At 39.9% G+C, this 11,553-nt stretch overlaps 1 protein-coding gene across 1 annotated transcript; it reads left to right on the forward strand.

Annotated features, from left to right (window-relative positions):
• The first annotated feature begins 1,351 nt into the window (after window positions 1-1,351).
• Window positions 1,352-11,282, forward strand: MLANA (melan-A). The gene is made up of 5 exons (XM_074953328.1): window positions 1,352-1,534; window positions 2,842-2,940; window positions 4,264-4,360; window positions 9,913-10,014; window positions 11,145-11,282. The coding sequence occupies exons 2-5, from the start codon at window positions 2,867-2,869 to the stop codon at window positions 11,217-11,219; spliced, it is 348 nt and encodes a 115-aa protein (XP_074809429.1). The 5' UTR covers window positions 1,352-1,534; window positions 2,842-2,866; the 3' UTR covers window positions 11,220-11,282.
• Window positions 11,283-11,553: the final 271 nt, after the last annotated feature.

Raw genomic sequence — 11,553 nt, forward strand, 5'->3', positions numbered from 1 at the left:
CGTCTACAGCCAAGCTCTGCGATACAACCGCATTTGCTCCAACCCCTCAGACAGAGACAGACACCTACAAGATCTCTATCAAGCATTCTTACAACTACAATACCACACAACAGAACCACTAACCCAGGAACCTATCCTTGCAACAAAGCCCGTTGCCAGCTGTGCCCACATATCTATTCAGGGGACACCATCACAGGGCCTAATAACATCAGCCACACTATCAGAGGCTCGTTCACCTGCACATCCACCAATGTGATATATGCCATCATGTGCCAGCAATGCCCCTCTGCCATGTACATTGGTCAAACTGGACAGTCTCTACGTAAAAGAATAAATGGACACAAATCAGATGTCAAGAATTATAACATTCATAAACCAGTCGGAGAACACTTCAATCTCTCTGGTCATGCGATTACAGACATGAAAGTCGCTATTTTACAACAAAAAAACTTCAAATCCAGACTCCAGCGAGAAACTGCTGAATTGGAATTCATTTGCAAATTGGATACAATTAACTTAGGGTTGAATAGAGACTGGGAGTGGCTTAGTCATTATGCAAGGTAGCCTATTTCCCCTTGTTTTTTCCTCCCCCTCCTCCCCCCCGACGTTCTTGTTAAACCCTGGATTTGTGCTGGAAATGGCCCACCTTGATTATCATACACAATGTAAGGAGAGTGGTCACTTTGGATAAGCTATTACCAGCAGGAGAGTGAGTTTGTGTGTGGGGGGGGGGGTGAGAAAACCTGGATTGGTGCTGGAAATGGCCCACCTTGATTATCATACACATTGTAAGGAGAGTGGTCACTTTAGATAAGCTATTACCAGCAGGAGAGTGAGTTTGTGGGGGGGGGGAGGTGAGAAAACCTGGATTGGTGCTGGAAATGGCCCAACTTGATTATCATACACATTGTAAGGAGAGTGATCACTTTAGATAAGCTATTACCAGCAGGTGAGTGGGGTGGGGGGAGGTATTTTTTCATGATTTGTGTGTGTATATAAAAAGATCTTCTACACTTTCCACAGAATGCATCCGATGAAGTGAGCTGTAGCTCACGAAAGCTTATACTCAAATAAATTGGTTAGTCTCTAAGGTGCCACAAGTACTCCTTTTCTTTTTGTGTAGACAGGCACTAACTCCGAAACAAAAGCAATATAAACAGTTTTAAACAGGTACAAGTGTGTCCACACTTGGTGTTTTCACTGATTTAGGTAAATTGGTGCAAAACCTGTGTGTGGCCCAGCCCTATGCAGTGTATGGGAGAGCATGGAAAAGTAATAGATCTTGTAGCTGTTTACCGAAAAAGATGGGGGTGGGGAGCAGGGCAGGGAGAGAGAAGAAGAAAGGGAAAAAGCTGTCTCTCTGCTTGGCCTCTTTCATGCTAATTAAAGAAATCAAAGGCTGCACCATTTGGAATTTAAACTCGTGATAGTCATGAGTGTAGAGACCAAAAAAAAAAAAAAAAGATTAAGTGCTAGAGAAAAAAGCTGCCTATGCGTCCACCGAGCAGGCAGAGAGTGTGGATCTGCGAAGAAGGTGAGGCTTGCATGCTTTGTATTCTGCTAGAATTTCCCCGTTTTATTTTAAAACTAAGTTTCAGAAGAGGTTTACTGGCTCATTCTGAACTCTCTGAAAAAGTTATTTAATTCGGTCTGATCTATTTCTAAAAGGGTCATTTTGTCTTAATTGAATTTTGTGACAGATTATTTTGGGAATATACAGTAGAATTTGCTCTTCTGCTATTTAACTGAGACCAATGTATTTACTTATGTCTTTTTCTATGGTTGTGTCAGACAAATTAGATTTGAACTGTTCTGTCTGATCAGATTTGGATGGTTAATTTCCCCCAGGAACCTAAACTAATGGCAATTAAGCATGCACAGATAGCAAATATAAATTGGTGCAGCTCTCTCCAAATCAATGGAGCTGTGCCAATTTATGCTAGCTAAGGGGTTTATCTAGACATAGACCACTCCAGTGGCTGTAGCACTCCAGTGAAGACACTACCTATGCTGACAGGAGGGGTTCTCCTGCCAGGAAAGGTAATCCATTTCCCCTACAGGCAGGCTGGGTCAACAGAAAAATTATTCCATCCGCCTAGTGCTGTCTACACCGGGGGTTTGGTAGGTTTAACTGTGTCACTTGTGGTCTGGATTTTTCACCTCCCAGAGTGACATAATTATACCGACCTTATTTCCTAGTGTAGACCGGCCTAAGTATCTGGCTTTGGTTGTTTAAAGGGAATAGAAACAAACACTGTAAGTAAAATATTCACCTTCTCTTTCATCTACTTCTCCCCTACCTCACCCTTAGATAAAGTGCATTATTAACAGATTATTCCTGTTCTCTAAATGGCTTTCTTAAGAACCGATCATTTGGTCATGAATTTACAACAAACAAACAAAAAATGTATGAGTGGTCTAAAGAACAGAGGTCTCCTCCTACATTGTCTTCAGGGCTGGTTTCAAAATACAGTGGCTTTACCTTGGGTTGAAAGGAAAACCCATTCTCATTCTTGAGAAATTTTATTTCAGAAACCTGTAAACATCTAAAGAGAACAAGCCAAATCCTTCTTTCAGTCACTGTGCAAACCCAGAGTAGCTCCACTAAAGTTGGTGGAGCTATACTGATGCAAACCCAAAGTTATGGCAGTGTAACTGACAGCTGAATTTGATCCAATGTGTTTTGTTCTTATTAAGTTACCACAGCCTTGTGTGTAAATGGATCTATCTTTTTCTAAAAATATTTAAAAGAAACCCAAACTCTCTTTCTTCTGATAATGGAAATGGTGATAATGTATTATGCCTTAGGAGTATTGTAATGGATTACTCTTGTCCTTGTAGGTGTGACCAAAACCAGTCTTACAAAATGCCCAAAGGAGACCATCAAACAGATGGCATCTTCAGCAGAGGGAAGCGATATACTTATCTTGCAGCACAAGAGTAAGTATAAAACAAAACCCATGACAGCTTCAAAGCTAGTGAAAAGAATTGCATTCAAATTCAGATGTGGCATTCTCTGAAAGCCCACTTATAAATGACTCAACAGAGAGGTTTTCCTCTATCCTGGGAACAGAATTTTACAAAGTAGGATTTTTCTTCCAGGTTGCAACAAAGAAAACAGAACCCAAGATAAATTAATCAGAATTTCTGTGTTCGGGGAAAGTAACAAGGCCTTATAAAGATGAATAAAATCTCACAATTCTTTTGTCTCCTGGCTTCTTTAAATGGTACTAGAATCCTAACCGTCTTGAATCCCTTTCATAGAATGGGAAAAGACAGATGTATGTCTACATATACTGTTAAGCCCATGGTCCCCAAACACAATGTAACTCAAAATTCCCACCCTCTAACCACACAGTTCTTGTGCTTAGTGTGTCATGGAACATGACACAAGTTAGGAAATTGTCTGTGCACAGTTTACAGTCTTCTTACCTCTTTTCAGAAGTTGGGTAATGATTTATAAACCCAGTAATCCTTGTGTCTCTGGCATTTGCTATAACATGGTAGATGTTGGACAGAGGTCCCAGTGTTCTTTGCCTGAAGAGATTCAACTAATAAAAATGGGGTGTGTCTCCACAAGTGAGGCATTTCATTGCTTACATAGCTTTCCCATTATGGGAATGCTTTTTTCAGGGATTGGGGTGCGTTCTATAAGTGGTGGTTCTTTGGAGACCAATATTTGAGGCAATGATTGCATTTTCCCAGTTGTTGAAATAGTCAAGCTTTTGGCAAGGACTTTAGCTAGGTCAGTTACAACGGGGAGGTTGGCAGGAATTAGAGACTTAGACAAGAATGTGTAGCTGCCAACTGGAGTGGGTTGAAGCTAAGAACAAATGTTTTGTCAAATTTTGCTGAAAGGTTTTGGCCAATTCTTTTTCTATGGTTCTCTAGTCCTCAAAAAAGTTGTTTAAAATGAAATTCTGAAGGTCCAAAAGGCCCACAAATGAGTGGAAGTCTCATTCAGCGGGCCGGTTGTACAGCGTCCAGCAGGTGAGGTTGCTGTTCAATAGCTATTTTTATCTTTGATGTTCACCATGTGATGCTTCATACTCCGTATATCATCGAACCACTGCAGGATTACTCACTGCCCGGTAGTTCAAGAGCTCAACATTTTAATAGTTTTATTTTTTAAAAGGCATAGTATAGTTCATTTGTGTTCTCATAGAAGCCTCTTGAAATTGCTGATAAATTTGAATGCTGTAAACACTTGTGCTAAACACACTCACTTATGGAAAAATTCATCTAGTTTTTCTTTTGCAACAGGGCTGCAGGTATTGGAATCCTTGTTGTGGTTCTTGCAGTTTTACTGATCATTGGCTGCTGGTATTACAAAAGGCGATGTGGCTATAAAAACCTCCGGGTAAGTGTGGCAACTCATATTCTGGTATAACATCATTATTATTACAGTAGTGCCTAGGGGACAGAACCAAGATCAGGGCACTATTGACTGAGGTACTGTACAAACACATAATATGAGAGCTTTTAAAATAAGACAAAGGACGGGGGAGAGGAAACTAAGGCACAGGGAAGTGAAGTGACTTGTCCAAAAAAAAAAAAAATTAAAAAAAATATCCACACAGTAGATCAGTGGCAGAGCCAGGTGTAAAACCCTGTCCTGCAGACTTTCAGTCCAGTACGTTTTCAATTATATCATGCTGCCACTAATATATATTGAACACCCCCAGTCTGCTAAGCACTTTAATAGTTTTCATCTAAGTCTTTGATTTGGCTTAGAGGGAGAGACTAAGGGCTTGTCTACATTACCCGCTGGATCGATCCAGCGATCGATCCAGTGGTGGGGCCAGGGGTCGATTTATTGCATCTAGTCTAGATGCAATAATCGACCACCGAGCGCTCTCCTGTCGACTAGGATACTCCACCAGGGTGAGAGGCACAGGCAGAGTCGACGGGAGAGTGTCAGCCGTCAACTTACCACAGTGAAGACACCATGGTAAGTAGACCTAAGTACGTCAACTTCAGCTACGTTATTCACATAGCTGAAGTTGCGTAATTTAGATTGATCCCCACTCCCATGTGTAGACCAGGCCTAAATAACAAATGGAGTGGGGGTAGGGAAGAGAAGGACAAGGGTTACAGTTACAAGCTTATGTGTTTAATATAGTGGTTAAACAGACACCACAGTGCACATGTACATGTAAAAGGTAACCTGCAAAGGGGGTGTCATAAAAATAAAGGGAAAGGTAACCACCTTTCTGTATACAGTGCTATAAAATCCCTCCTGGCCAGAGGCAAAACCTTTTCACCTGTAAAGGGTTAAGAAGCTAAGAACCTCGCTGGCACCTGACCAAAATGACCAATGAGGAGACAAGATACTTTCAAAGCTGGAGGTGGGGAAACAAAGGGTCTGTCTGTGTGATGCTTTTGCTGGGAACAGATCAGGAATGCAGACTCAGAACTTCTGTAAAGTTAGTAAGTAATCTAGCTAGAAATGCATTAGATTTCCTTTTGTTTAATGGCTGGTAAAATATGCTGTGCTGCGTGGAATGTATATTCCTGTTTTTGTGTCTTTTTGTAACTTAAGGTTCTGCCTAGGGGGATTCTCTATGTTTTGAATCTGATTACCCTGTAAGGTATTTAACATCCTGATCTTACAGAGGTGATTCTTTTACCTTTTCTTTAATTAAAATTCTTTTTTAAGAACCTGATTGATTTTTCATTGTTCTTAAGATCCAAGGGTTTGGGTCTGTGGTCACCTGTACAAATTGGTGAGGATTTTTATCAAGCCTTCCCCAGGAAAGGGGGTGTAGGGCTTGGGGGGATATTTTGGGGGAAGACGTCTCCAAGTGGGCTCTTTCCCTGTTCTTTGTTTAACACGCTTGGTGGTGGCAGCATAGAGTTCAAGGACAAGGCAAATTTTGTACCTTGGGGAAGTTTTTACCCTAAACTGGTAAGAAAAAGCTTAGGGGGTCTTTCATGCAGGTCCCCACATCTGTACCCTAGAGTTCAGAGTGGGAAAGGAACCTTGACGGGGGAAAATGAATTTGTGCTCTTGTGGGTTTCATGATTATGTATAAAGAAGATCTAAAAAGGTACTTGCCAAGAATTGCAAAGATACTATATTTGGAGTTCTGTCTTCTCTTAGTTGAGCCAGACAGTAATTTTGAATTTTTAACAATGAGAGCTTTTCTCCAAAATATTTTACTTAAATAGGTTGTGTACAATCTGAATAAAAATCTCCTCTCATCCCAATTAATTAGAAGTTGTACTTCATTACTTGTGGTATCATAATCCTATTACCTCTCCCCTCCAATGGGGCATAGTGTCTTCCAAAGTACACATGACCTGAATTTCTACAGTGTTAAAAACCCACCTTTGGAAAACAAAAACAAACACTTTTCAGGCTCTCTTTATACGTCACAGAAAATGCACAAAGTAATTTTTCCCTTTGAATCTCCCCTTTAAAAATGTTATTATGAAAATATAATTACGATGTTTGTGCTGTTTGTTGGGGGAGAAACTGGACAGAAGAAATGACAATGCAGGACTGAAATAGGAAAGGAAGAAGAGAGGGGAGAGACTTCCCTCTTAGAGGAGAGTCTATTATAGAGATTCTCTAGGTTTTAGTCAGGAGGAGAGGATGGAAGAGGATAAAGTATGGGCCAGATCAGATAAGAAACATTCACATAAAGAATCTGAAACATCAGAAAAGGGCAGACAAATAAACAGTGACAAGTTTTCAAAGTGTTTGTACACAAATGGTAGAAGTCTAAATAATAAGATGGGTGAACCAGAATGCCTCATGTTAAAGGAGGATATTGAGATAGTAGGCATTACAGAAACCTGGTGGAGTGAGGACAATCAATGGGACACAATCATTCTGGGGTACAAAATATATCAGAAGGACAGAACAGGTTGTGCGGGGGGTGAGCGGGGGGGAAGGGCACTATATGTGAAAAAATGTAGAATCAAATGAAATAAAAATCTTAAATGAATCCACATGTTCCATAGAATCTCTATGGATAGTAATTCCATGCTCTAATAAGAATATAACAGTAGGGATCTATTATTGACCACCTGACCAGGACAGTGATAGTGATGATGAAATGCTAAGGGAGATTAGAGAGGCTATCAAAATAAAGAACTCAATAATAGTGGGGGATTTCAATTATCCCCATATTGACTGCGTACATGTCAGGTCAAGATGAAATTCAGAGACAAAATTTCTCGATTCTTTAAATGACTGCTTCTTGGAACAGCTGGTACAGGAACCCACAAGGGGAGAGGCAACTCTCAATCTAGTCCTGAGTTGAGTGCAGGATCTGGTCCAAGAGGTAACTAACAGGACCGCTTGGAAATAGTGACCATAATATAATAACATTTAACATTCCTGTGGTGGGAAGAAAACCTCAGCAGCCCAACATTTAATTTCAGAAAGGAGGTTAGGTAAACAGAAATTAAAAGGTACAGTGACTAGAGTGAAATCCCTGCAAGCTGCATGGACACTTTTCAAAGACACCATAATAGAGGCTCAACTTAAATGTATATCCCAAATTAAAAAAACACAGTAAAAGAACTAAAAAAGAGCCACCGTGGCTTAACAACCATGTAAAAGAAGCAGTGAGAGATAAAAAGGCATCTTTTAAAAAGTGGAAGTCAAATCCTAATGAGGTAAATAGAAAGGAGCATAAACACTGCCAAATTAAATGTAAAAATGTAATAAGAAAAGCGAAAAAGGAGTTTTAAGAACAGTTAGCCAAAAACTCAAAGGTAATAAAATGTTTTTTTAAGTACATCAGAAGCAGGAAGCCTGCTAACAATCAGTGGGGCCCCTGGACGATCGAGATACAAAAGGAGCACTTAAAGACGATAAAGTCATCGCAGAGAAACTAAATGAATTCTTTGCTTCAGTCTTCACGGCTGAGGATGTTAGGGAGATTCCCAAACCTGAGCTGTCTTTTGTAGGTGACAAATCTGAGGAACTGTCACAGACTGAAGTGACACGAGAGGAGGTTTTGGAATTAATTGAGAAACTTAGCAGTTACAAGTCACTGGGACCAGATGGCATTCACCCAAGACTTCTGAAAGAACTCAAATGTGAAATTGTGAAACTATTAACTATGGTTTGTAACCTGTCCTTTAAATCAGCTACTGTACCCAATGACTGGAAGATAGCTAATGTAACGCCAATATTTAAGAAGGGCTCTAGAGGTGATCCTGGCAATTACAGACTGGTAAGTCTAACGTCAGTACCGGGCAAATTAGCTGAAACAATAGTAAAAAATCAAATTATCAGACACATAGAAGAACATATAATTGTTCCGCAAAAGTCAATATGGTTTCTGTAAAGGGAGATCATGTCTTACTAATCTATTAGAGTTCTTTGAGGGGGGGGGGTCAACAAACATGTGGACAAGGGGGATCCAGTGGACATAGTGCACTTAGATTTCCAGAAAGCCTTTGACAAGGTCCCTTACCAAAGGCTCTTACGTAAATTAAGTTGTCATGGGATAAGAGGGAAGATCCTTTCATGGATTGGGAACTGGTTAAAAGACAGGGAACAAAGGGTAGGAATAAATGGTACATTTTCAGAATGGAGAGGGATAACTAGTGGTGTTCCCCAGGGGTCAGTCCTAGGACCAATCCTATTCTACTTTTTCATAAACGATCTGGAGAAAGGGGTAAACAGTGAGGTGACAAAGTTTGCAGATGATACTAAACTGCTCAAGACAGTTGAGACCAAAGCAGACTGAAGAACTTCAAAAAAGATCTCACAAAACTAAGTGATTGGGCAACAAAATGGCAAATGAAATTTCATGTGGATAAATGTAAAGTAATGCACATTGGAAAAAATAACCCCAATTATACATACAATATGATGGGGGCTAATTTAGCTACAACTAATCAGGTGAAAGATCTTGGAGTCATCGTGGATAGTTCTCTGAAGACGTGCACGCAGTGTGCAACAGCAGTCAAAAAAGCAAACGGGATGTTAGGATTCATTAAAAAAGGGATAGAGAATAAGATGCAGAATATCTTATTGCCCTTATATAAATCCATGGTACGCCCACATCTTGAATACTGCGTACAGATGTGGTCCCCTCATCTCAAAAAAGATCTACTGGCATTAGAAAAGGTTCAGAAAAAGGCAACTAAAATTATTAGGGGTTTGGAACGGGTCCCATATGAGGAGAGATTAAAGAGGCTAGGACTTTTCAGCTTGGAAAAGAGGAGACTAAGGGGGGATATGATAGAGGTATATAAAATCATGAGTGAATAAGGAAAAGTTATTTACTTGTTCCCATAATATAAGAACTAGGAGCCACCAAATGAAATTAATGGGCAGGAGGCTTAAAACAAATTAAAGGAAGTTCTTCACTCAGTGCACAGTCAACCTGTGGAACTCCTTGCCTGAGGAGGTTGTGAAGGCTAGGACTCTAACAGGGTTTAATAGAGAACTGGATAAATTCATGGAGGTTAAGTCTATTAATGGCTATTAGCCAGGATGGGTAAGGAATGGTGTCCCTAGCCTCTGTTTGTCAGAGGTGGAGATGGATGGCAGAAGAGAGATCACTTGATCATTACCTGTTAGGTTCACTCCCTCTGGGGCACCTGGCATTGGCCACTGTCAGTAGTATGGCCATTCTTATGTAGGAAGGAATGATTTTTAAAAGTAGGGGACATCAGAGAGAGGCATAGTAGCTGGGGGAGAACAGGATCCAATAGGAACAAGTTAGTACATCTTTGTCCTCATTTTTGATCATCCCATGATTGGACGTCTCTAAAGAGAGATCATGGATTGCATTAGCAGTGACAGAATAACAAAGCTTGCACAATGCCTGCTGGCATTATGTCCACATTCTTATTGACTTTCACACTTTAAGTGATACATTTATAGTCATACTCAAGGTTTCTTTTTCTGTCACTCTCTCACCTTTCCTTATTGTCTATCAGAGTAAAAGCTTGCATGCTGGCACTATGAGAAGAGCGGCAGGTGAAGATGCCCCACTGGATTGCAAAGCACTTTTACAGGAGTACAGCAACTTTAACTCTGTGGTAAGGTGAAGTCCAAGGTTTCATTTACTTACAACGTTTAGTGAATGCTGCAGTTAGTCGGTGAGATGACCGCTGGTGAAGTAGTAATGACGCACTTTTACCTCTGGTCGATGGCTTCTTTTCTGGATTTGCATTATCTAAGCTGGGTCTGCATCTTCCACATGTTGACCCAATCTGTTAAGAAAAGTACTCTCATGTAATTCTTGTAATGAAAGTGATTTGTGAAATCTAATATTAATAGCTTGTCTTAAAAAAAATTCTCTTCTTCCTCCTCGACTTTACGCTACTTTGATTTAGTTGCAACATGATCATTCCTATTTGATCTACTAGCTGTAATAAAATAGTTATATGCTACAATATCCTGCAATAGCAGGGTCTTCATGTCAACAGCTCTACCATTTTTATGGTGTGTGGGATTCCATAATCGGATATTGATTGTTTATGTGCTTCTGACACGCAGTACCAAAATCCACATACTATCTATTTACCATAGCACTAATTGGGGTCCTCAGCATCAATCAGAACAGAAAGATGCATTATTGTAACCAATGAATGCCCATCCCCCCAAAATAGTTCAACTTCCAGAAAGTGAATATGAAGAGTTAAATATATTGAGTTATGATGGTGTGTAATTAATTTGAAGAAAGGAGAAAGGGTAATGAAATAATTTATGGTCAATATGCAATAAATATGCTGCTAAATATTGTTAATTTTGTAATAAGATATGTATTTACATCTGCCAAGACACTGTAATGTTTTATTATAAACTACCTGAAATATCAACATCTCCCTCCCCCACCCCCTCAAAAAAGCCTATCCTTAAAGTACTGAACATTTGTTCTTTGATAGCAGCCGCATGGACAAATGTCTCATCACAAAATGAACTCAATCTTATGCACAACCAAGAAAGCAATGCTTAATTTTTTTTTAAAATAAATTCACAATCAGTTGTTTCAGCTGTTCTGAACTACAGTATTATTTAAGGACAACCAAGTAAACAGATGTGAAATTCTTTAAGAGGAATACAGAGCTGGCTAGAAGATGAAACTATTTCAGCTTTAGTGTGGTTTGCTTGTCCCTCAATGCGTTCACTCTACTTAGCATCTTCACCCCATTTTTCATTCCCACAGGTACCTGATGCTCCACCAGCATATGACAAAATCTCTGCCGACCCATTGCCACCACCTTATTCACCAGGACGTTGAGTCAGTCTTAAACTCTAAGTACACAAATTGATTCTCTTTGTGCTTTTGCTTAAACTCATGTGCAAACCAAGCATTCTTTATGGGTAAACTGTAATAATAAAGTATACATTTCCATGATGAGTTGCTGACAGTTATTGCCTAGTTCAATTTGCCTTTCATCCACAGATGAAACAGATGAAAGGCTTTTGTATTTCTGCCCATTCCTAGATTATTTTTTCCCCAGCACTTGTAGTTGTGGGTGTATGGTGCAGTAGCTCATTGTGATGAAAGAGGCTGGTTTGGTAAGGGGCAATTAATGGGGTGATAGAGAGATTGGCATTCCAAGGGGAAGACT

This window comes from Natator depressus, chromosome 5, assembly GCF_965152275.1.
Source record: "Natator depressus isolate rNatDep1 chromosome 5, rNatDep2.hap1, whole genome shotgun sequence".
NCBI classification, from domain to species: Eukaryota; Metazoa; Chordata; order Testudines; family Cheloniidae; genus Natator; species Natator depressus.

Excerpts from the sequence above, each read along its gene's own strand:
- MLANA (XM_074953328.1), top strand. The coding sequence starts at position 2,867 with ATGCCCAAAGGAGACCATCAAACAGATGGCATCTTCAGCAGAGGGAAG. Across the intron at positions 4,361-9,912 it reads GTGGCTATAAAAACCTCCGG|AGTAAAAGCTTGCATGCTGG; the intron begins GTAAGTGTGGCA and ends ATTGTCTATCAG. Across the intron at positions 10,015-11,144 it reads ACAGCAACTTTAACTCTGTG|GTACCTGATGCTCCACCAGC; the intron begins GTAAGGTGAAGT and ends TCATTCCCACAG.